Source organism: Heliangelus exortis, chromosome 25 (genome assembly GCF_036169615.1).
Source record: "Heliangelus exortis chromosome 25, bHelExo1.hap1, whole genome shotgun sequence".
Lineage (NCBI taxonomy): Eukaryota > Metazoa > Chordata > Aves > Apodiformes > Trochilidae > Heliangelus > Heliangelus exortis.
In genome coordinates, this window is record NC_092446.1 from 2,322,296 (window position 1) to 2,347,064 (window position 24,769).

The following is a 24,769-nucleotide window of genomic DNA, read 5'->3' on the forward strand; positions in this document are numbered from 1 at the left end:
TTCTTTTTTCGTTTCTTTTTTTCCTTTTCTTTCTTCTCTTCTCTTTTTTCTCTTTTTTCCCTTTTTTCTTTTCTTTTTTTCTTTTCTTTCTTCTTTCCTTTCTTTTTTTCCTTTTTTCTTTTCTTTTTTTCCTTTTCTTTTTTTTCCTTTTTCCTTTTCTTTTTCCTTTCTTTTCTTTTCCTTTTTTTTTCCTTTTCCCCAGCTGAATATAACCAGACCCAGCTGTACCTGCAGCCTCCCAGGTCAGACACCTTACAGCTCTCTCATGCTGCTGCTGGAATTCTGCAAAGTGGAGCTAATTCTGAATGTTCCTGTGCATGGAGGAGATTTATTTGTTTGCTCTTTTTCTTTTTTTCCCATCAAATGTCTTTTTTCCCAAGTGCCTGGAACTGTCTCCCTGTGTTTCTCAGCTGGGCAGACACAGCTGCTGGACTTCTCCCCCTGGCTTAAATATTCTGATTGAGAGCTCCTCAGGCTCCTGTCTCCACCTATTAAGGTGACAATCTGCACTGGAGCCCTGCAGGAGGGAGAATTAATTAATTAACTACTTAATTAACTGTCAGCTTGCCAGATCTCTGGAGCAAAGGACAGGGGAGGGCTGGATGCTGGGGCACTGCCCCTGCTGTGATTTCCCCTGGTACCAAGGTGTGGATGGGTCAGGTCTTGGTCCCCTCGCATTTTTTTCCTCTTTATCCCCAAGATCCTGGTTGGGAATATTTTTTTTATTGGTTTTTCTCAAAGGAAAGTCTTTAACTGGGCTTCTGGGATGCTTTTTGCTGCTTTTTTCCTTTATTTTCTTACCTCCTGACCTGCTAACTGAGCTCAACATCCCTTTCCCAGACACTCAGGAGAAGTGGTCTGGTCAGGAGTGGGTCTTGGAATGAGCTGGATCATGAGGTGGGAAAGAAAGAGGAAAAGCAAATATTACTATCTGCCTTATTTGTATAATTTGCAGGAATTCCTGCAACTCTCCTGTTGTTCCCATGGAAACAGATGTTGGACTGCAGGCAACTGCTCCAGGTTTTCAGGACTATTATTTATTTTTTCCTTTACCAGTGACGCCTCCTTTGGCATTTCCAAGCAGCCTGGAAAAGTTCCTCACCTTTCCCAGGCCCAGATCTGGAATATCCCTGGGCTTTCCTTGTCCTCCAAGATTCCAGGATACCCTGAGAGGTCTCTGTACACGACATTGCCAGGAAAAGATGGAATGGGGAGGGGACTCTGCTGTCCTCTCCCCATTTTCTGCCTGTCCATGGTGGTTTTTTTTCCCTGGATGGCAGAGAGCATCCTTCCCTCCTTCCCAGCACAATCCCTGGGCCATGGGAAGGGCTCCTTGGCCCCCAGGGAATGGTGCTGTGCAATTCCCACTGCTCATAAAGAAAACTCCATCCTCCTGGGACAGGGAGTTTTTTTCCAGCCCGTCAGCTCGGATTCATCCACCAGGCAGGGGATGAACTCCTGGGGTTTTATGGCCAAGCTGTCCCTGTGCTTTTACCCAATTTAAAGGCACCCTTTTCTTCCCCTCCACCTCCTGTCTCTCTGCTCTCTTGCAGGTGTTGGTGTGGTGCAGACTGGAGGTGGGAGGTAAGGATGCTCAGCTCCATCTCAGCAATGCCACCGGCAAGGGGAAGGGCAGCCAGGACCCTTCTGGGTTTATTTGGTTGGTTTGGGGTTAATTGGGTGAATGAAATGCTTGTGCAGGTGAGAGGGTGTTTGTTTTAATAAGAGGAGTTAGCAGCAGGGATATGGGGCTGGGAGGAGGAGGAGAATCACCATCATCACCATCATCACCATCATCACCATCATCACCATCATCACCCAAGCTGCCTGGCACAGCTCTCCCAGGACCCTGCTCTGTGTCACATCATCCCCACTCCCTCTTTTGTCACATTTCTGCCACCAGGCAGAGGCCCCAGGTGCTGGACACACAGCCCAAGCACACGTGGAAAGAGCAAATGAAAGGGGCAGGAAAAAAAGAAGGAAGGAAAATGAGAAGGAGGTGAACTAACAAAAAAGAAAAAGAAAAAAAAAATTAACCAAAATTAACCAAACAGCTTAGAAATCCTGTGACCACTAATGCCAGGCTGCCAGCAGACAGCCCCCTGATAAAATCCAGTTTGCTGGGGTCTTTGAAACTTTCTGAAGAGGTGAAGGCCTCGGTAAGGAGCATCCTGATGTTAGGCTGGGCCTGCACTTGAGGTTTTTATTTAAATGCAAATTGAATCCTCCCACTGGAAAGCTAACAGGAGATGAAAATAGCTGGTAGGGGATAAGGATTTGCTTGATGTGGAGTCATTTCACTGAACTTCTTGCTGATTTCCTCATTTTTCATGTTTTATGACTAGAGCTGCTTTGAAATAGTTTCCTATCCCATCCAGCATGAGCATAAACTTTGTCTGAGTTGTTTTGGGGCTGAATCCAGAACATCACCGAGGGGCTTGGGCAAGCCAGGGCTGAGCTTGGAACCTCCTCTGGCCACCTCTGGAGATTTTCAGTAGCCCAGGCTGCAGGTTGGTGACCACTGAAGCAGCAAATCCCTCTGGGATGAAACCACGAGGCTCTTCCAGCTCTGGAAGTTGCAGGGGTTGAGGGCTGGGGAGATGCTGTGTGGGTACCAGCCCTGCTCAGAGCTTTGGGTCAGTGGGGAAAACCCTGAAAGGAGCAGAAATCCAGAAATCCCTGGGGGACTTTGGGAGCTCAGGGAATTCCTGGAGGTTTAGAAACATCTGCTGGGCTGAGCTGTAAATGCAGCTCTGGGGAGGAGCTTTGGAGCTCAAGGGAAGATGGGCTGAAAGGATTTTTTTTTTTTTTTTTCCTCTTGGTTTTTGCTTAGAAATGATTTTCCTGCAAAGTCGTTCTGCAATACCTTCAGGAGGAGAGTAGGGAAGCAGCTCAGGGAAGTGGAATTTTGGGATGAGGGGCAGGTTGGGAATCAGAGGGGCCAGAAAGGGTCCTGCATCCCTTCATCCCATTTCTGCCTCTGCAGCCTCAGGGTGCAGCCTGCTCTGTCTGGGAGCCCCAGCTGGGGGTGCAGAAGCTCCATGGGCACTGCTGGCTGATCCCTCCCCACCTCCTGTTATCCCCTTGGGGGGTTCTGGGGGTGCCCACCCATGGGCCCTGCACCCCTGGCCTGGAGCTGGGGAACACCACAGCAGCACACTGGGGTCTTTGGGGGGCAGCTGCTCTGTCTGTATGTCTGACTGTCTGTCTGACTGTTTGTCTGTCTGTCTGGCTGTCTGACTGTCTCTGTGACTGTCTGACTGTCTGTCTCTCCATCTGTCTGTCTGATTGTCTGTCTGTCTGACTGTCTGATTGTCTGTCTGACTGTTTGTCTGACTGTCTCTGTGACTGTCTGACTGTCTGTCTCTCCATCTGTCTGTCTGATTGTCTGTCTGTCTGACTGTCTGTTTGTCTGACTTTCTGTCTCTCTGTCTGACTGTCTTTCTGTCTGACTGTCTCTGTCTCTCTCTCTGCCTCTCCTCCTTTTCTTGGAGTTTTGTCTTTGCAGGCAGGGAGGGCAGCAATGGGGGGGGGGGGGGAGCCACTGTTACAGAACATCCTGTGCAAGCCTGGGGAGCCATAAAAGGCTTCAATATGGGTCTGGTAACCCTTGTGTACACACACACACACACACACACACACACACACACACAATGATGGTAACCAGTGTGTACACACACACACACACACACACACTGATGGTAACCAGTGTGTACACACACTCACACTCACACACACGGAGCTGCCAACACCCAGGAAGAGACCAGAGAGGGAAACACTCTCCCTCTCCCTCTTAATTATCCTCCATCTCTTGAGGGGGTGAAGATTAGGGCTGCTGGATTTATGCTGATTATTTTTTTTTTTTTTCTCCTCTCTCTCTCTCCTCTCATCCCTCCCACGCAGCCTTCCCAGCTCCCAGCTGCTCCCATCCCTGCTCCCATCCCTCTCGCCAGCTCGGCAGGGGCAGGAGGGGGATGGAGGGGAGGGGGATGCTCTGGGGTACCCCCAGGATTTGGGGGTGAAAGTTGAAGCTTTGGAGCAGGGATCTGTGCTGCACCCGGACCCGGAGCTGCTTCCCAGGAGCTGTGAATCCATCCCTGTTTCCTGAGCATTCCTGGCAGGGGAGAGGAGGGAATTTCTCACAGCAGGTCAGTGGTTTTTTGGTTTTTTTTTTGTTTTTTTTTTTGGGGGGGGAGGAGGGGGATGCTGAGGAGGAGAAGAGCTTCGTCCCAGGCTTGTGTTGCAGAAAAAAACCCTTTGAGTTTGTTTCCCCCCCACCCAAAAAAAAAAAAAAAAAAAAAAATAGTGGGTTAAGGAGGATGTTTTTGCCTTTTTTGGTTTTCTCTTCTGCCAGCAGTGCCCAAATATTCTGCATTTCCAGGCCAGGCCCTGGCAGGGATGGGTGTGTGCCAGGAGCTGGCCCCAGCTGAGATGTGGCCCAAGCTCTTTACGTTCCCTCCAGGGGGCTGCAGCCTAAATATGGAGTAACAGGAGCTTTGTGAACACAACCAGAGAGGCTGCAGGGTCTGAAACAGACCTTTTGTGTTTAACCCCTGGAAAAAAGGAGCTGTTTGTTTGGGTGAGCAGGAGAAGGAACCTTTGAGGACACAGGGAGGTGATGCAGGATGCTGCTGGGAGTTGGATCAGGGAGGGGGCACCCTCAGAATTATCTTGATAAAATTAGAACTCTGTCTCTGGAGACAAACTGTGATGTGAATAAATCTTACCTTGTCCTGCTGACTCTTCAGCCTACCCAGGAAAAAAAAAAATTTAAAAAAAGGGGTCTGGGCTTTTTCCCTGCACTGATGAGTGCCAGAACATGAAACTCTGGTTTGTTTTTTTTTTTTCCCCTTGTCCCATAGAGTGAAGGGGATGCACAACTGCTGTGCTCTGGAATATTTCTGTCCCTGACCTCTCTGTTCCTCCTGGTAGCAACTGCAGGAAATTGCATTTGGCATGATGAGGCTGGAAATGATCTCAAGGGGCTGGAAAGGTGGGGAAGGGGTGAAGCTGGGGATGGGTCACAACCTCCTGTCCTCACCTCCCCACTGCACCCACCTTTGTCTGCAAGGAGAGATGCTCAGGAACAGGAATGAAATGAGCTGCTTGATTTAATTTCCTTGGTGCAATTAATTAGCTTACAATCACATTATTTTTTTTTTCCTCTTTCCTTACAACTAACAAGACCTTTTTTTTTATTTTTTTTTTCTGCCAGCTGGGTGATTTGCAGAGGAAGGCAGGGAACTAGTGGATTTTTTTTTTTTTTTTTTGGGTAGTTGTTATTTTTCTGGGTAGCTGTTACTATGGCAAGGAAACCTGACTCAGTGTGAAGAGAGGTCAGAAATACCAGCCTGAAAATTTCATGCATGTTCTGTTTAAAGCCTCAGCTGCCAGGGTTTGAGGAAGGGAGAAGCAAAGGCACCAGAGTCCCCAGTTTTCAAAGCCTAAACCTTTTCTGCTTAAAAGTTGGAATTACTTGAAAACCCAGGCTTGGTTTTACCTGACCTTGTGAGCTAGGACTGGGTAGCACCCACAGCTTATAGAGAACCTGACTGGTGTGTTCTGAGTGTCAGCAAGAAATGGGAAGGAGCATCTGGGACAGAAAGGTGCCAGGGTTTTCCTGACCCCCTGCTCCCTCTAAACCTTGACCAAAAAGTGAGGTTTTGAAGAAATTGGTGTCTGTTGGGTGCTGAGCTTTCTGGACTATTGTATGATGGGGATTTGGGGTGTTGGGCACCTCTAAATATCTATTTTTATTTAGGTGGCAGGGAGCTGTCTCCCTTGGCTGAAATAAGGATGTATTTGTTTATTTTATTTCTTTTTACAGCAAAGCTTGGGACTTGAGCCCATGGGGCTTTTCAGGCTGTGCTGCTGTTTATCTGGCAGTGCAAAGGTGGTTTCAGCAGGACATTTTTGTGTTTCTAGGAGGAAAAGCAGCTCACTTCCATCACAGGGATTCATGGGGGGGGTTTAGGTGCTGCTCCCACTTCTGAAACTTTTTGATGTGTTGAGATGTTGCTGCTCCCTCTTCACTTCCAGTGGAGGTGGAACCAGCATCAAGCAAAATCAGCACCATGTTTATCTCCCTCCTCTCCTTTTGCTTTGCCAGAATCCCTGTTTCTAGCCAGGATGGGAATTTTCCAGCTGCAGGCAGAGACCCTCAGGATTTGGCAGAGGGGCAGATGGGGGGTCCCTTCCTGCCCCATTCCCATCTGAGCTGGTGTTGGGTGGTCTGGGGTCACACAGGAGCAGAAAAGCTGAGCCACAGGGGGCTGAGACACCCAGGGCTTGGTCCCAGCTCCAGCCTGTGCCTTGGATCCTGGCAAAGCACTGGGAAAGCACCCGAGTGTGGCTGGAACAGGGGATGGAGCTGGGCAAGGAGTCAGGAGCAGGCAGGGGGGAGCTGGGCAGTGCCTGCCACCCCCTCCTTGGCACTGGGGGAAATCCCTGGGGGTCTCCACTCCAGCATCCTGGATGTTACAGATGGGAGCTCAGCCCCTGCACCCAGAGGTCCCCGTGGCCCCTTCTCACTGGGTGCTCTGGGGTTTTCCCGTGCTCCACAGCCACTTGGCAAATTCCCTGAGGTTCTGTGGGTTCTGTGCTGCTCCCTGAGACCTTAAAACTGAGGCTTCTGTCCTGCAAGGGCACAGCCTGGGCCCTCCCTGCCTGCCATCTCCTCCTCTGGTGGGAAAGCAATTACACCTATTTTTATTTTAATGTAGCCATTTAAGAAAAATATAATGTTAATGCTTTTTATTTTATTTTATTTTATTTTATTTTATTTTATTTTATTTTATTTTATTTTATTTTATTTATTTTATTTATTTTATTTTTTTTATTTTATTTTTTTTATTTTATTTTTTTATTTTATTTTTTTATTTTATTTTTTTTATTTTTTTATTTTATTTTTTTTTTATTTTTATTTTTATTTTTATTTTATTTTTATTTTATTTTATTTTTCTGTATATTTAAGTGCTAATTCCCAGTGCCTGGGAGCACAACATGGCTGCAGCACAGGGGGTGGTTGCACAGCACATTCTGACAGCTCCCAGCTCCTGCAGCACTGCTGGCAAAGCTTCCTTCTGAGTTCAGGTGATGCTGGAGAAGGAGACAAAGTGTGGGGGTGTTTCAGACTGACCTTGATTTTCTTGAAAGAGGAGAACAGCAAATTATTTGTTTACAGAGGGAGCTGAATTCAGGCAGAGCTTTTGCTGCTGAGGATGCTCCACTGGTTCTTGCTGTCTGGGACCAGAACTGGGCTGAACTTGCAGGATTTTGCTCTGCCTGGGCCAGGAGGACTTGCTGAGCACTCCTCAGAAATACTCAGCTGCCTCTCACTGCTTGGAATCACCTTCTGTGTGCTGGGATGTTGAAAAAAGAATTTCTAGGCAATTTTAGACAACTATCCTGGAGCTTTGGATAGACCTTAATGACAGCAGAGAAACTGTCTGGCACCAGCCATCAGGTTCTGCTTCTGTCAGACAGCTGAGTGATGCTGATTGTGTTTCATCATCCCAGGACTGCACTTTTATAGTCCAAGAAATTGAGGCTGAGGGCAGGAAAATGACTTCTCTGAGCTCAGGATGCAAATCTGTCACGCTCCTGGAAACAGGAGCTAGCTCTGCTTTTCTCATTTGCTGGACCACGCTGAATTTGTCCAGGGTGAGGCATGAAAATTCACCTGGAAAGGCAATAAATTATTCATGAAAGCAACAACCCTGAGCTGCTTAAACTGCCAGAGCAAAAATCCCGGAGCTGATCCAGCTGTGAGATGCACATCAGACACCAAGGGATGGGAGGGAGGGGAGGACAGGACAGCACCTGGGGAGCTCCTCTGTTGTTTGCCCCTTTTTTCCTCGGCTGCTGGGAAGATTCAGAGCCTGCCTTGACTTTCTGCTGCTTTTGGTTGTTGCTCTGGGCTCCTTTGTGCTGCTTTTGATGGTTGTTTTGGGCTCCTTTGTGCCCCCAGGGCTGTGCCCCTGTCCCTGAGGCTGGAGGGGGACAGCCCAGGGGTGTTCCTGGGGTTTGTAACCACACTTTTAATGCACTGAATGATGTTTAGCTGACTGCTGAAATGGATTTGGGGGAAAAAGATGAAATAAAGAGTCCTGGTTGGTTTTCTCAAGCCAGCTCAGGCGTGGACATGAAGTGGGTTTGATGGGTATCAGTTGTCTGGGATCCATTTCACTGCTGCTTGTCCAGCACTCTCCTCTAATCCACACTTCCAGAGGAGATGTAAGAACTGACCTGGCCGTGGAAACCTCATGTTCAGCTGTAGGATGAGCCTGAGACAGAGCTGAGTTCCTGGGAATGCTCTATGGGACCTCTCTGAGACAGGAGCAGGAGTGCCCCAAGGGTCACCTCTGTCCCCTTGTTTCCCTGATGATCTCCAAGGCATGGATCTGTAGGATAAAGAGGTGGCATCCCCAGTGTGCTTGCTCCATATGGGATGAATCTGGGGTACAAGAGCCCCCGTGCAGCCTGGGGTGCCCTGGGGCTTCTCCCCTCCCAAGGGGATCCCCAGCATTTGCTCCATGCTGTGTCCCCAGAAGGCAGCAGGGTACCCAGGGAGTTCCTCCCAGGGGATGGGTGATGGGAAGCAGCTGTAGGTGGCTGTTGCTAAGCTACAGGCTCTGTCTGCTCCGACTGTCAGGGGGCTGGAGAGCTGAAGGGCTGTGGTCAGGCTGTGGGTGAGGTGATGGGTGCTGGGGGGACACGACTTGTTCTGGATCAGGGAGTTTTCCACTTGTTTGCATTCTGCTCCAGATAAAACAGCAGGAAACAAGCCTGGGTCTCCTTTTTGGGAGAAGGGAGTCCATGTCCATGAGAAACCTTAAGGACCATGTCAATTGGTTGCTTTATTTGCTTTATTTTGTTCCTGAGCAGTGCTCAGCCAGGAGGGTGCCCCAGTTTGGGGTTTGGTTTGTTGGTTTTTTTTTGCAGCTGCTCACTCTACCCTACAGCTCTGTCTCCAAACGTTGATGGGGAGAAGCTGCTGCCCCTGGAAGGCTAAAGATAAATCTTACTTTGGTTTAAGGACAATTGTTAAGAAGTCCCAGTTCCACCATCTCCACAGAGATGCTCTGTGCAAGGTGCAAGGTTCCACGCTGGGCGAGCGAGCAAGCTGCTGCCTTTGTTCTTTTCCATTTGCCCTCTCTCTGTCCTCCTGAGCTGATTAATTTCATCTGCATGCTTAACAGCCATTTCCAGAGAGCAGAGGAGATGCTGGTGGGTTTCCAGCAAGATCTTGTGCCTTTCCTCCTGCTCCCTGCAGTGCTCACAGCTCCGCGGTGCAGCCCTGGAGGGGTGGGTGCTGCTTCTGCCTTTCCCAGCCCAGGGCTACTGGAGAGGGGAACCCAGGGGCTGTGGGAGGAGGGGTCCAGAGGAGTCAGCAGGTTAGAAAAGGAGGAAAAGTTCCCCCAGGAGGCAGGAAAACAGCCGGGGAAGTGAGCAGACTGCTTGCAGCCTCCTCAGTGTAAATGTCGCTTGGGGGCGGAGATGCTCAGGAAACAGATAACAAACTGACTCCAACCTCTTGCTTTTTTTTTTTCTCTTTTATTTTGTTTTATTTTTAGGATCAATCTCTATACGAGCTTCTGAGGCAGATCTGGAACCACAGGATTAATGGGGATGCAATGAAAGGTACCAGTGGCTGCTGGGGAGGGACAGGGGGGGCAGGAGGCTGCCTGCTGGTGATGCTCCCATCCCGGGATGGATGCTCTTTGCATTCCATCTTTGCTGCTTTTTCCCTGGCACTTTATTTTTCTTTTTTTTTTTGCTCTGTTTTGCAGCATAGCCATCCCCTTTCTGCAGGCAGGGACTGATGCTGCCTTGCCCTGCCAGCCAGCATGGAGCTGGCAAACACCAAAGACTTCCAGTGGAAAACCCTCACCCCACTCCCAAGCCCCAGGGTCTACTCAACCTTGGTGGAAGCTGCTGGGCAGGTGTTTGCCATCGGGGGCTGTGATGACAACGGGGTCCCCATGGACTGTTTTGAGGTTTATTCCCCCGAGGCTGACCAGTGGACAGCACTGCCTGCCATGCCCACAGCCAGGGCTGGGGTGGCCGTGGCCACCTTGGGCAAGAGGATTATGGTGATAGGAGGAGTGGGGGTGAACCAGATGCCCCTGAAGATAGTGGAGATGTACAACACGGATGAGGGCAAGTGGAAGAAGAGGAACTCCCTGAGAGAAGCAGCCATGGGCATCTCAGTGACAGCAAAAGGCAAGGAGGCTTCAATCCTTCCAGGGCAGGGAGGGATGGCTGCAGGGTGGGGGGGTTGGGGAGGGTTAGAGGCAGCTGATGAATCAGTCCAAAAAGTTTTCTAGGCAATGGCACAGGGTTATGTTCTCCCAAACCCCTCCTGGAAGTTGAGCCCCAGGTATTTGTTATATCCCACCAGCTAAAGGCAGCCAGAAGCAGGAAAGGCTGGAGGCTGCTCTGTCTCATCAGCCCTGGTACCACCAGGGCCATGGCTGTGCTGGAACTGGGTGTATTTTGGACAGGTCCAAGCTCCAGGGTCTCCAACCAAGTTTCTCCAGGATTTTGTAGCAAATTCTGCTCCTTGTGTTCTGCAGACCCTGGAAAAAAATAAGAATGGTGTTGCTGGCTGAGGTGAAGGTCTGGGGGCCACAGAACAGCTTTGGTTTGAAGAGACCTCTGCTCCAAACCCAGAACCAGCCAGGAGAGAGTCAGCTTCACAGTTATGGCCCCAAATCATGGCACAAGGAGGGGAAGCAGCCAGCCTTGGGGGGGAGGGGTCCCTTGTGTAGCTCCCCCCAGAATGTTTAACCCCTTCCTTAGATGAGGTTTGTGAGGTTCTGCCCTATCAGAACCCCCCACATTTTTTAGCTCCTCAGCAGGGTTGTGGAGCATTGATACCACTCAGTGTTCTCTGCCACACTTTGGGGTTGGGAGTTGTGTTGGGGTCTGGGGTTGGGAGTTGTGCCCCAGGTCAGTCCAGCTTCCCCCTGGCCCTGGGATTACAAATCTCAGCTTCTTTGAGAGCTGCTTGGTTTGTTTGCTTAAGTGGGTTTAAAAGCCACTGTCAAGGAATCTTAAAAAATAATATTTACCATCTTAGAGATGATTTTCTTTAGGACTATAAGTTTTCCTGGCTGATCCTGCAGGGGCAGCTCGGTGTGAGAGGCCAGGAGCAGAACCAGCTGCCCAAATCCCTGCAGCAGGCAGGCTGGGCTCTGCTTTTCCAGCTGCCCACAAGCCCAAAGCTGCTGCCTCTGCTCTCCTGAACCTTTTCTGAGGAGCCAAGCGCTTGCTGGAGGAGCTGATGTGGGTGCTGTGCAGGCAGGAGGTTGGTTTGGAGAACCAGGTTTGCCATTAGGCAGAGATGGGGCTGGTTGATACAGATTTGGGGACAAACAAGCAGCCCAGCCTTATTTTGTGGCATTTCTTTGCTTCCTGGCCCTGTCCAGACTACAGAGTCTATGCAGCTGGAGGGATGGGATCAGACCTGAGGCCCCACAACTACCTGCAGCACTATGACATGCTCAAGGACATCTGGGTGTCACTGGCAGCCATGCCCACACCCAGGTATGCTGCCACCTCCTTCCTGAGAGGCACCAAGATCTATGTGCTGGGTAAGCAGCAGCCCTGCCTCCTCCTCCTCTTCTCCTCCTCTTCTCCTCCTCTTCTCCTTTTCCTTTTTCTTCTCTTTCTCCTTCTCTTCCTCTTCCTCCTCCTTCTCTCCTCCTCTTCCTCCTTCTCTTCCTCCTTCTCTTCTTCCTTCTCTACCTCTTCCTCCTCTTCCTCCTCCTCTTCTTCCTTCTCTACCTCTTCCTCCTCTTCTTCCTCCTCTTCCTCCTCCTCTTCCTCCTCCTCTTCCTCCTCCTCTTCCTCCTCCTCTTCCTCCTCCTCTTCCTCCTCCTCTTCCTCCTCCTCTTCCTCCTCTTCCTCCTCTTCCTCCTCTTCCTCCTCCTCTTCCTCCTCTTCCTCCTCCTCTTCCTCCTCTTCCTCCTCTTCCTCCTCTTCCTCCTCTTCCTCCTCTTCCTCCTCTTCCTCCTCCTCTTCCTCCTCCTCTTCCTCCTCCTCTTCCTCCTCCTCTTCCTCCTCCTCTTCCTCCTCCTCTTCCTCCTCCTCTTCCTCCTCCTCTTCCTCCTCCTCTTCCTCCTCCTCTTCTTCCTCCTCCTCTTCTTCCTCCTCCTCTTCTTCCTCCTCCTCTTCTTCCTCCTCCTCTTCTTCCTCCTCCTCTTCTTCCTCCTCCTCTTCTTCCTCCTCCTCTTCTTCCTCCTCCTCTTCTTCCTCCTCCTCTTCTTCCTCTTCTTCTTTCTCCTCTTCTCTTTCTCTTCCTCCTTCTCTTCATCTTCCTTCTTCTCTTCCTCTTCCTCTTCCTCTTCCTCCACCTTCTCCTTGGGCAGCAGCTCCTTTGATCTCAGCACTGAGAAGCCTCCCTGGAAGAGCCTTTGGGGAATGCTCCTCTCCATCCATTCCAGCTTTCCCATACACTCAGAAATTCCAAGCTTGCAGCTTGGTTTTGAGTAGGGCCTTTTGCAGGGGACAATTTTCATTAGCTCTGCCTTACAGGAAGGGAAACCAAGGCAGAGAAATCTGCTGTTAGCTCCTGGCCAGTGGCGTATGGGGATCAAAATGCAGGAGCCCTGGTTGCTCCAAGTGCCAGACAGCCCTGGCTTGCTTAGGGGCTACCAGAAAAGACTTTTGGATCTGTTTTGCAGTTGGCTTGCTGCTGGCAAACAGTTTTTGGGCCCAGGAGTGAGCACAGGGCTCTGTCTTCAAAGGCAGGCTGAGGATCTGAGGTGGGGAGAGCTGTATTTATCTGCAGCTGAGGGGGGGAAGAAGAGCAAAACATCCTTGGTGGTGGCAGCAGCAGCTGCTCTGGTTCTGCTGCTCTGCCAGGAGCTCGACTGCAAGCCCAGGGCTTGCACAGGGGCTGAACTCATCTGAATTGCAAAAGCTGGCAGAGCTCTGCTCCCTGCTCTGCTCTGAATTTGTCTTCATTTAAACCAGTGCATGCTAAAAACCAGTGACCTCCTGCTGCTGGTGTGGAGGGAACTGGGAAAGGAAGTGTCTGCATCCCATGAACCTGCAGCTAAAGGAGAGGGAGCTGAGGAGTTCCCTGGCTCAGCAAACCCTCATGCAGGTGACTTGAGACCTGGGGACACCCCATCAGCTGGCAGCTGCCCCAACGGAGGCTCCTCTGGCTTTTTCCTGGTGCTCTGACCCTTTTCTTTCCTCCTCCCTGCAGGTGGAAGGCAGGCCAAGTACGCCATCAATGCCTTTGAGGTCTTTGACACAGAGACCAGGTCCTGGGCCAAGTTTCCCAACATCCCCAACAAGAGAGCCTTCTCCAGCTTTGTGCCCACAGAAGACAAGCTCTTCAGTCTCGGGGGCCTGAGGCAGGGGAGGCTCTACAGGCAGCCCAAGTTCATGAGGACCGTGGACATGTTTGACATAGAACAAGGTGGGGGCTGTCCCAGCTCTGCCCTTCCCAGAGGAGCAGGGGGGGTGGCACTTCAGGCTTTGGGGCTTGCAGAGCTCTCATCTGCTGAGTCCTTGGGACCATTGGTGCTTAGAGGCAGTCAGGATTAAGCAGGCAAAGCAGCAGAGGGGTTGGAAAGCATGGTCCTGAGATGGCTGTGTGCAACAGCTCCTTCCCAAGCTGACCTCTGCATCATGGGGTTTTATTTCCCCCAAAGTGCAGCAGTGAAATGAGACTCCTTAAAAGCAAAGCACTCCTAAAAGCAAAGCAAGGCAGAGGCAGATGGTTTTTCAGGAGCTGGATGCTCTTGTGTTACCCTCTCTGTCCTGTCCCTCCAGGGGGTTGGCTGAAGATGGAGCGCTCCTCCTACCTGAAGAAGAGGAGAGCAGACTTTGTGGCTGGCTACCTGAAAGGCAGAGTTGTGGTGGCTGGAGGACTTGGTGAGGCATGGGGAAGGGTGGTGTGAGTCGGGTTATCCCTACAGAGGGGAGAGATGGTGGCCCTGGCTGGCCAGAGGGGGCAGGGAAAAGGGACCCTATAAGGGGATGGAGTCCAGAGCACAGACACCATCCCAGAGCAGGCAAAGAGATGTTTGCTGGTGCTTCCCAGGTCAACCCAGTGCCTCACTTTGTGCTTCCAGGAAACCAGCCAACTGTCCTGGAGTCTGCAGAGGCTTTCCACCCGGAGAAGAACAAGTGGGAGACTTTGCCACCCATGCCCACCCCACGCTGTGCCTGCTCCAGCATCGTGGTCCAGAACTGTCTGCTGGCTGTGGGGGGGGTGAGCCAGGGCCTGAGCAGTGCTGTGGAGGCTCTGTGCCTCAATGATTCCTAGCTGGCTCCTGCCCCTGGGGGCCTCCAGCAGTGGTGGTGATGGTGGCAGTGCCACCAGAGCTGCCCTGGGAGCCTGGCACCTCTCCTCTGCCTTCTGGTAGCTAAACCCAACCTTGTCCTGGAGCCGTGTCCAGCAGGAGCTGCTCTTTCCGCAGTGCTTTGGCCAGGAGTCCCCTGTGAGAAGCCCTCTGGGTACCTTGAGAGCTCCGTGGATGAAGGAGCTGCTGCTGTGCTGTGTCTCCTGCCACCAGGAAGGACTCTGGAGGTCAGGGTATGGGTGAGCACCTCCCATCCTCACCCACTCCCACAGGGAAGGGGTTTGGAGTTGTTAGGAGTATCCAGACAGGGCAGTGGTGGTTCGGGGAGAGCTGGTGGGATGAGCACCCTGGCATCTGTGTGTGCTTGCACAAATTCTCTTTGGCTTGCAGGAAGGGAACCTCCTCACCTGCAGCCAGCTCCAGGGGATCATTCTTCTGCCTTCATAGCAAGGCTTTTCCTGCAGACCTGTAGCATTTGACTGTTGCTTTGCCAGGAGCTGGAGCGAGGGGCTGCCAATGCTCCAGGGAGGGATTAAATGCCCAAGGGACTCTTTTGGCTGGAGGGAAGCCCTGATTTTTGGCACAGGACTGGCACTGATAAAGCCTTTGCTGGGTTTCATGCAGAGATGGCCTCAGCCTACAGTGTTCCAACCAGGTTTTTAGCCCCTATAAGGATTTGGAACCTTCTGTTCAGCCCTGGGAGAAGTGAGCTAAACCAAGCTTAGGTTCTGAGCTGCTCTCACCTTGTGGCCAACAGGGGCTTTGGCAATGAAGCCAAAAGGTTTTGGCCACCACTGGGGCATTTTAAAGGGGGCTGTGGGGTTACAATTCTAGCTTGTAGCAGTCGCACCATTAAAATCTGTCTTCAGAGAAGCCCTGCTGTGCTGTGGTCGTATGAAAATGTGGGTCATATGAAAAGGGGGGCTTAGGGTGGAAGAGGGGGGGGAAGGCTTGGTTGGGTATCTGTACCCTGGGCACTGCCCCCTCCTTTGCTCCTTTCCTTTCCAGCCCTCTTTTACAGCAGTTCCTGGGCTGTGGGGAGACACGAAGGGGGTGGTGTGGGGGGTGTCCCGGCGGCAGAATCCCTTCTCCGTGGTGGGGGAATTCGGGGGCAGCTCTGGTCCCCCCGGTACCGGCCCCGCTCCCGTCGCTGCGGAGCTCCGAGGACACCGTGCGGCGGCTGCGGCAACGGCAGGGAGGGGATCGGGGGGGGAAAAACCCTTCCCTGCGGGACCCTTCGTGTCTGTCTGGGTTTGCTAAGAACGAGTGAAGCGAGTGGCTGCTGCAGAAGGAGGCTGTAACGGGACCGGGCTCGGGTTCTTCACTCAGTTAACGGGGATGAGGGCAAGAAGAAGTGGCTCGAGTTGTGCCAGGGGAGGTTTAGGTTGGGTATTAGGGATGGTTTCTCCCTGGAAAGGGTTGTCAGGGCCTGGCCCAGGTCCCCATGGAAGGATTTCAAACCCATGTAGATGTGTGCTGGGGGACATGGGTTGTGGTGGCCTTGGGGGAACAGTGGGATGGATGATAAAGGTCTTTTCCAGCCCAAAGGATTCCATTATCCTACAAAGCACAGCCCTGTCAGCTCCAGGTCCCCTCTCTCTGGTCTCAAAGTGCTGTTTAGATGAGATGAAAGGGGAAGGAAGGCACTGACTCGGCAGCTAACAACCTGCTGGCTAATTATTTACATCCCACCTGCTTGTCTCTGGCTGTGTACGTAGGCAGAGCAGTGCCTGTCCCCATCCCCTGTCACGTTCCCATCTGTGGTCCTGATGCTTCTTTCTTTTAGGCACCGAGTTTTGGAAAGCTGAATAAATGCAAATATTCAACTCCAGGCAGGAATTCTGCCCCTGACCCAGGCCCAGAGCTCCAGCCAGAGGGGAGGGAGCTGCTCCAGGGTGGGGAGAGCTGCTCCAGACCCTGGTGAGTAGCATGGATATGAGGCAGTCTTGACATAGAGAGGGCTCCTGGGTGAGGTGTGCTGGGGGTGAGGCTGCAGGGAACGATGAGCAGGGTGCCAGGGCCGGGCTTTGCTGTCTAACAGCACCCCGGGATGATTAAAGGTCTGGGTCTAGCAGAACAGAGGGAAGGTGCTAAGAGCACCCTGTGCATCTGCTGCCTCCTGAGTCTAGAGGGCTCATAAAGCATCTGTTTGAACAGCAAAATATTAGAGGAGAATGGAGCAGGCTTAAAGGGAGGGAAGGAAACTTCTCTTCCAGAACAAACCCCGTGGCTCCCGGCAGAGCAGATCCCTGTTGCAGCCGCCCCTGCACAGCCCGGGCTCTCTTAGCTGTTAATGAAGTGTTTTCCTTTGTCCTCAAGGAACCTTTCCCACACACGCAGCACAGCCTGGTGCTCCTCTGCTCTTTGCTTTCTCATTAGCCCCAAGCCCTGGTTATTGCAGGGAGGCCGCCCCGGTCCGGGCTCGGGGCTGGGTGCTGCTGAGCTCCGGCTTTGTTCAGCTGGAGCAAGGGGAGGAGGAATCCGCTCCCTTTGTCTGGCTGCAGCGCAGCTGGGGGCCGAGCTTTGGCTTTCTCCTTCCAGAAAAGCTGAAGAGAGTGACAGATAAAGCAGCGTCATGGGAATAAACCTGCTCCGGGACTTAATGAGGAGCTGGCAGGGACTGGGGACAAGGCTGGGGGGAGGCGGTCAGTAATCAAAGCTGGGGATGTGCTGAGAATTTAGAGAGGGAGAGGAAAAGGAGCCTTTCGAGTCACAGCAGCACTTGCACCCCAAAAATGGCTCGGTCAATGCTGTTCCTGATCCCCATCTCTTTCTGGGCTTCTCTGAGGGTTCATCCAATTTTGCAATTGTGCCTGGTTAATCGGATCCCCTCTGGACCAAGGCTATCTCTCTCGGGGGTGTGATGGGTGCCCAGCAGCCTGCAGCAAGTTAGGTACCACCAGGTTCAGTCACTTCTGGGCCCCTCAAAGACTGGAGGGAGCTCCTGTGAGACCTCAGCAACAGCCACTTTTTTCCCAACCTCCTTTGAAAGCCAGCAGCCCTTCCCTGGCTCCTTTCTGCCTGTGGGAAATCCCTTCCAGTGGGCTGAGATTCCCTCCTGGAGCAGGTGAAATCCTCCGGGTTTTACCTCTAGAGGCTCGATGGTGACATCCACCAGTTCCACCCTGGTGGCAGACCCCAGCTGGAGGATTAAATCTCTCCAGTGATGGTTCTCACAACTGCCCCTTGAATCCTGCTGTGGGAAATGGGAGGCTGCAGGAGATAAATCTGCTTGTGTTTGAAACAAGGAGCTGTGCCTGCCCTCCAGGTGATGGGGATGGGAGAAGGAGCCAAGGCTGAAGAGCTCCCTGAAGAGCAGGGAGGGGAATTTGGGAGTAGGGTTTGTTTGTTTTTAAGCACTGCTGCTCTTGTTTGGGCTGAGAGGTGCTGGATGGGCTCCCGGGCTCCTCCCGGTGCTCTGAACGGCAGATGGCATCCATGGGCTGAGCCCGGCTGGACCGGTACCTCCCGGCAGGCATCCTGCTGCGGTGGGACTGGGCAGTGCTGGTCCATGCTGGGGAGGTGGCAGTCTGGCTCCAAAGTTCCAGGTTGTGCAGGGATCCTGCCTGTAACAGCAAAGAGCTAGATGGGAAAAGCTTGTTATACATCTCTTCTAGCACTTTGTTCCCATCACCTCCGAGTCCAAACACCTCCCAGCGGCTCTGCTGGAGCTGAGTTCTCCCCTCAGCTCCCCCTGGCAGTCTCTAACATCAAGAAAATGCCTGTGAGGTCGAATCCTGCTCTTGTTCTCCCTTTCAGGCTTTCTTTCCCCAGATGCATGCGGTGCACATGCTTTTCAGCAGATGATGCCGGGTGCTTCCATCTTTGAAACTGATACTTGATGGATTTTGTTGTGCCTGGAGGGACAAGGTAAAACCCCAGCTGGGAGGTGGAGCCCAATGATCAAACCAGTTCCATGCAGTGGGGCCTTTAATGGGAATTTCCAGTGGTGGGGAGTGAGCTCCGGGGACTGTGCAGGTCTAGGAGGATTTTTCTTGGGATAAGGGAGTGGTACCAAACCCTTCTCTTCTCCAGAATGGTTTGGCTGCTCAGCCTTGGGCATGGCACAGAGACTCCCTGTGCTGTGGGGAGGAGGAGGGGGGTTATGGCTGTGTGCTTACAGGAGAAGCTTTTGGGGGGGGTGGTTGGACAGCTGGGGGTGTGCAGACACCCAGCAGCTGCAGGGTCACCCCACGAGCTGGGTTTGTCCCATTGTTAGGGGAGCACAAACCTGGCAGCTCCTGTCACCTCCTGCAGGCACTGCTGGGACAAGGAGCTGCCTCAGGAGCTCTCAGGGAGGTTCTTGCATCAATTCACAGATTGCCCCAGCTCCTACCCCACCACCCTGGCTTGTGTTGTTTCCTCCCTGATCCTTTCCAGCTCCCAGGGCTGGGGTTGTTCCTGCTCACACAGAGGAGTTTGGGGCTGCTGCAGCCCTGGTGCGTTGGGCAGCTGAAACCAAACTGTGGGGTTTGGTCCTCAAGGGCAAGGAACACACAGGGCTCATCACCTCATTTCTTGCATCCTGAGGATCATTGGTGTCTGACACTGGAAGCCGAGGTGGATGCCACCTCCATGGTGTGTTTGAAGGGTGTGCTTAGACCTCAGAGTAAGAAAAGACCTCTTGGTGTTGAAGCACATTTGCTGAATCTGGCCTTTAAATTGCTGTAATCACTGTGGATGGTGGCCCAAAGGGAATCTGTTTAGAAATAAAGCAATTGAATATAAAATAACTGGGTTTCAACTCAGCTGGCTTTCCAGCATCCTCAGTAAATCTGACCTGCCTCAGAGCACTGCTCTCAGCAGTCTTGAGAATGGGTTGGCAACTGCCTGCAGTATTTTAATATATTTTTTTTTTATGTATGTATTGGATGTCACAAGGCCTTGCATTGAAAGGGGATCATGTTTCAGCACACCGAGTGCTTTGAACACTGCTTCGTGGTGTTCTTTCTCACTGATCTTCAGCAGATCTCTCAGCCAGTTCCTCCTGTCTCTGGGGAGCTGTGGGTTGCTCCCTCTGCCCCAGCCAGCCCTGAGCCCCCCAGACTCCTCAGCAGTCACAAACCTCTTCTCTCTCTGCCTTTATCTGAACCCCAGCTGAGCTCTTGTCGTTTCCCAGCTCCCTAATGGGGCTCAACAAATCCCAGAGCTGGCTGCTCCCGTGTCCTCTCCTGACCTCCCCAGACTGGAAGTTGTGTTTGCTGAGAGCCAGGCTTTGCCCTACCAGCTCTGACACAGAAAAGCATCCCTTGTCATTGTCCCCCAGCAGACCTTTGTCTGCATAAACAGGAAATTTCCTTAGAACAGCCTTTAAAAGGAGCAGAAATCATTCCTGCTCCTCACCGTGGACCTGTAACACGCAGCAGGGCTTGGCTGGTGGCCCAAGGACAGCCCAAGGAGCATCCTACCCCATGGCCACCAGCAGCCCAAGCCCTCCCAAAAGGGGACCCAGCTTAGCTGGGTCTGAGCTCTGCTGTGCAGCTCCAGTGATGGATTTCTCGTTGGAAAGCTGGGAATAGAGCTCCTCCATGCTGCCAAAGCTGCAGCAGCACTGGGAGGCATCCCAGTCCCTCTGTCCCTGCTGTCCCTGCTGCTCTGGTCCCTCTTAGGTCCCCAACCTTGCAGGACACCAGCAGCTGAGTCACAGCCAAGCCAATTCCAGACAAACCTTCTCCATCTGAGCTGTAACGGATATGGAGTCACTGCCCTGACACACAGGCTCTTCCTGCCCTGGAAATAAAACCTCAAACTATATATATATATATATTTATTATTATTTTTACTATCTTTTTTTAGTTTTCTTGGGTTTTTAAAGCAATGCCTCAGCATATCTGCAATCCCACGTCCTGCTGGGGGCTGTAACCCTCCCCACCATGACCTCCAAGTGCCTGGGAGTGCATCACAGGGTGTCCTGGGCTGTTTGATTTCTACAACGTTTGCTGTGGTAAGGAAACCCTGGGTGAGGTGGTAAAATAGAGGAATAATATGTACAATCGTGCATTGTGTTTATTGTGTATATAATATTTCCTCTCCTTGGTGTGGGTAACTTGTGGCATGTGCACCAAACCCCCATGAACTCTTGTGTGTACACGAGAGGAAAGCAAAGCCTAGAAAATGCCTCCAAACTCCCCAGAAGAGGAGAAAATCACAGGTAGGGCTCTTGCCCCAGCTTGCCAGGGGTTTGCTGGATGTAAACGGGGGCTAGCAGGGGTTGATAAGTATTTTAGGGGTTGAAGAACAGGGATGGAGTGGGATGGGTGTCGTTATTTTGGCTTTTAATCAACACACTGGTAGATGAAAGTGTAACTCAGGCCACTGCACATCTCTTATCTATCTAGAGCAATTTCTAAGGTAAATACCCTGCAATAGCAAAGACCACGTTATCACCCCATAACACGGTGATTAAAAGTCCCCAGGAGATAAATTCACATTTTGAAGCTGCCGGTTCCGGGGTTCATTGCCGTTTGGACTATCAAGTTTTCCAGCCTGGCCACCAGAAGAAGTTTGTGTCACCCACCCCGGGCAGCACCAGCACCCAGGACCTGAGCTCCTGGGATCTTCTGGGTCAGCTGCAGTGAGCAGGGTCCTGTCCTTCCCTGGGTCATTCCCGGGGTCACTCCTAAGGACATTTTGCTTTCCTCTTTGTCTTTTCTTGGTCTGCTTCCCTGCTCACCGTCCCTGCCTGCAAAACCACTTCAAGAGCGATGTGGGGTTTTTTTTGTGATTTTTTTTGTGTGTGTGTTTTCTGTGGGTTTGTTTGGGTTTTTTTGGTTTTTTTTGTTTTTTGTTTTTTTGTTTGTTTGTTTTTTTGGGGTTTTTTTTTGTTTTTGTTTTTTTGTTTCTTTTTTTTGTGTGTGTGTTTGTTTTGGGGGTTTTTTTGTTTGGGTTTTTTTTTTGTTTTTGTTTGTTTGGGTTTTGTGGTGTTTTTTTGTTTGTTTTTTTTTGTTTGGTTTTTTTTTTTGTTTTTGTTTGTTTGGTTTTTGTGGTGGTTTTTTGCTTTTTTGGGGTTTTTTGGTTTTTTTGTTTTTTTTTGTGGGGGTTTTTTCTTTTTTTTTTTTTTTTCCCTGCTCTGTCCAGCTGGCTGAGGCAATATTTCTCCTTTCCCTGGCTATGATTTGTCCTCCCTGTGACACGTCCCTTATCTCCTCAGCTCCACGTGGCAGGGAGCTCCCCGCTGGGCCTCTGCCCACCCTGGCAGCGATAAGGGCAGGACCTGGGTGCAAATGTTATCAGGTCAGCGGGGTCATTGCAAAACGAGCCCTGCAAACGAGTAGCCTGGGCACGAAACCTGCCTGCCAAGTGGTTACCGAGAAGGGAAGAACGAGCTGATGGGGGGATGGAGGCTGCAGGTTGGTGCAACCCCAGCTGGGGTGGAAGTGGGGTGCAGAGGTGGCCTCTGCTGCAATCATTAGGTGGGATAAGCCATAAATTACTTTTCCAAAGGGCTCCTCTTGGCGCTAATGTGTTTCCCTTCTTCTGCTGATGGATGGGGCACCCAATGGGGAGGATCAGAGCAATCCCCAGCTGCCTTGGTGTTTTCCAAGGAGGAATGGGTTTCACACCCCCCTGAGCACTCCCCGGCAGCAGGTGAGGAATGCTGCCAGCTTGGAAACCCACTAATGAGAGGTGATCATTAAACTTTTTGTTGTCTTTGGTATTATAATGCCTGGCAAATCTCTTCCTTTCCCCCTCGGAGGGCTCCCAGCTGCAAGTGTATCATCTGGGGAAAGTTTATTCCTTTAGCAGTCCACAAAGAGAGGAGAACAGAGCCCGTGGCCACCGAGTTTGATGACGGAGCCACCTTAGGTTTTGCCCGGGATGTTTTTAGCACTGAGGTAATGCTGGAGCGTTTACTGAAAAATAAGAAATCGATCAATATAATGTGAGAAAGCTGCAAGTAAACAGAGCTTCCATTACGACAAAACACGGAGCTCTTTACACCAGCTCTGAGCAGGTTTGCTTGACACCCAGCCAAATTCCTTGTTGACTTTCATGTTGGTTTTAGTGGACGTGGAGCGGGGCCGTGGTGCAAAGTGCTGGTGCTGGAGGAACCCTGCTGACTGTTTCTAAGGCTGTCTGGAGTGGGGGGAGGCAGGGGGAATTTCCGTGGATTTCCCCACTGCTGAGAAACCAGAAGCAATCCTGTTACAATAGAGGATCCTTATCAGTGGATTCCAGTGGACTTAGATCTGTGTCCCTTGACATTTCCATTAAAATGGGCTTCCTGAGCCAGCCTAGAACAAAAGCATACCTAAGCCTACGTATCAACACAGAAAATTGCAGAAAAGAATTTGTCTGGTAGGAACAGAAGGAGAAGCTGGCCAAGGCTCTGCTTCCTTTCATCAGGGAGAGGGGGGAGGTGGGGGGAAGCCTCTGGAAAGCATCCTTATAAATCACCAGGAGTATTAAACATGTGCTTGAAGTTAAACGCCTGCTCAAGAGCTTCCTGGGACCTGTGGGCAAACCACGAGCGAGCCCAGAGCTGGTGGTAACATTGCTGCAGTGTTCAGGAGACACTTTTGAGTCAAGTGAAATCTGTTTATTGCAAGAAGGGAGGTTTGTATCTTCAGCCCTTCTGCAATCTCTGGGCTGTGCCTGAACAGGATCCTATTTGTTTACTTTGACATTGAAATTACAGCAGTTTAGTTAATCTAATCTACGCCTTGTTTATCTTCCCGATGGGCCCTGCCGGCCACTTGCAGATGGAAACGCAGCTCCTGTTACCGCGCGGTGAATAATTCATTACCCCAGCTCTGTTTCGGCTGCGATAATGAATTGGATCAGGATCTCCTTCGGTCCTTCCCTCCCCACACACACGGGTGGGAGAAAACGCATTTAAAAATGGGGAAGATTTGCCTGTGGGTTCCGGTGTGTTCAGCCTGGGGGGAGGTTTGAGGGTGGAAGGGATGCAGGACCAGCCTGAAGCTGCGGGAAGTTTTTCCTGAGGAACTGAGGTGCCACAGGGCCCCTGGCAATAAAAATCAGGAACACTGGTGGCACAGCCTCCTTGTGTCCTTACACGCAGAGGTGGATCACAGCTATGGACGAGCAGAAGTTTGGTGCAAGACCTCCACAGATCGTTCCATAACCTCATTCCTCTGGTCCCCGGGTTGAAGGAGCAGCCAGGGGACCACGATGCCTGCCTGGGTCTCATCCTGACGTGGCCACACGGCTCACTGTGACACGCTGAGTGGTGCTGTGTCACTGCACGGCTCTGTCCTGTGCTCAGGGACACAAAGACTGCAGAGAGGGGATGGTGCTGAATTAACTCATCCCTCCCAGACGCTCCCGAGCCCCTGCTCTGTCTCACCCTGCCCGGAGCCGCTTGGAAGCGGTGGGAAAATCCAGGTCTGAGCGCGGGGATGAGTAACGCTGGAGCTATCTCTTTCTTCAATCAATCCGGTGTGTCCTCACCTCACATGCCAGAGCTGGGCAAGAGCTTTTGTTTTGGCTGCTTTGGGGAAAGAATTGCATTCTTTTAATATCTCAAAACAAAACAAATCAAAACAAAAATTACCACAGGGGCAAAAAGACCACACGGGAAGGTGCTGCAGAGTTAACCAGGAATGTCCGTGGGAGAGCCAGAGCAGCTTCCAGACGTTTCCCCCCTGGCTCCAGGGGTGGATCACGATGTTCCCTCCCATGATCTGTGTCCAGGAGGACAAAGCGTGGTCCTGTGGCAAGTGTGGACGGGCTGCACTTGCCCAGACCTTTCCTCTTTCAGATTTTGCCTTCAGTATGTATTTTTTAGAGGGCTTTGGGTGCTTTGTGGCTCCTTGCACTAAACCACACTTGTACGTGTGTCTTGGCTGGCTGGATGTCTGTCCCTGCATCTCTCCTGATGTGAAGCTCCAGGACACTTTGATCCCAGCAAATACATCTTCCCAGTGCTCTGGTCGTGCACCTCTGCTCAGCCTTCAGGTGCCAAATCTCCCCCTGCACCACCCAATGCAGATGAGTTGGGGCAGCCCCAAGTATAAATCCAGGCTGAGCAGAGAATGGATTGGGAGCAGCCCTGAGGAGAAAGACTGGAGGCTGCTGGTTGCTGAGAAGCTCAACACGAGCTGGCAGTGTGCACTTGCAGCTCAGAAAGCCAACCATATCCTGGGCTGCATCAAAAGAAGCGTGGCCAGCAGGCCAAGGGAAAAGATTCTGCCCCCTCACCCCTGCTCTGCTGAGACCCCCATAGAGTGCTGGGTCCAGTTCTGGGGTCCTCAACACCAGAACTATGGAGAGAATTCAAAGGAGGCCCTGGAGCTGCTGGGAGGGCTGGAGCAGCTCTGGAGCCAGGCTGAGAGAGTTGGGGGTGTTCAGCCTGGAGAAGAGAAGGAATGGGGAGACCTTAGAGCACCTTCCAGTGCCTGAAGGGGCTCCAGGAAAGACGGGGAGGGACTTGGGACAAGGGCCTGGAGGAACAGGGTGAGGGGTAACAGTTTTAAACTGGA

At 51.7% G+C, this 24,769-nt stretch overlaps 2 protein-coding genes and 1 long non-coding RNA gene across 5 annotated transcripts in view; 2 read left to right on the forward strand and 1 right to left on the reverse strand.

Moving 5' to 3' along the window:
* Positions 1 to 24,769, reverse strand: part of CDK18 (cyclin dependent kinase 18) — a 193,794-nt gene that overhangs the window by 94,678 nt on the left and 74,347 nt on the right. The window lies entirely within an intron of this gene.
* On the forward strand, positions 1,414 to 15,197 carry KLHDC8A (kelch domain containing 8A). Of its 2 annotated transcripts, XM_071768349.1 has the most exons (8): positions 1,414 to 1,584; positions 3,904 to 4,148; positions 9,576 to 9,642; positions 9,792 to 10,224; positions 11,433 to 11,597; positions 13,220 to 13,435; positions 13,792 to 13,893; positions 14,094 to 15,197. In XM_071768349.1, the coding sequence occupies exons 4-8, from the start codon at positions 9,849 to 9,851 to the stop codon at positions 14,285 to 14,287; spliced, it is 1,053 nt and encodes a 350-aa protein (XP_071624450.1). In that variant the 5' UTR covers positions 1,414 to 1,584; positions 3,904 to 4,148; positions 9,576 to 9,642; positions 9,792 to 9,848; the 3' UTR covers positions 14,288 to 15,197. The 2 variants fall into 2 exon arrangements, with proteins under 2 accessions (XP_071624450.1, XP_071624449.1); XM_071768348.1 differs by lacking the exon at positions 1,414 to 1,584 and having other exon boundaries at positions 3,695 to 4,148.
* LOC139807501 (uncharacterized) lies at positions 20,452 to 24,140 on the forward strand. Of its 2 annotated transcripts, XR_011730584.1 has the most exons (4): positions 20,452 to 20,898; positions 21,475 to 21,911; positions 22,021 to 22,159; positions 23,350 to 24,140. It is a non-coding gene; the product is annotated as an uncharacterized lncRNA (long non-coding RNA). The 2 variants fall into 2 exon arrangements; XR_011730583.1 differs by having other exon boundaries at positions 21,475 to 22,159.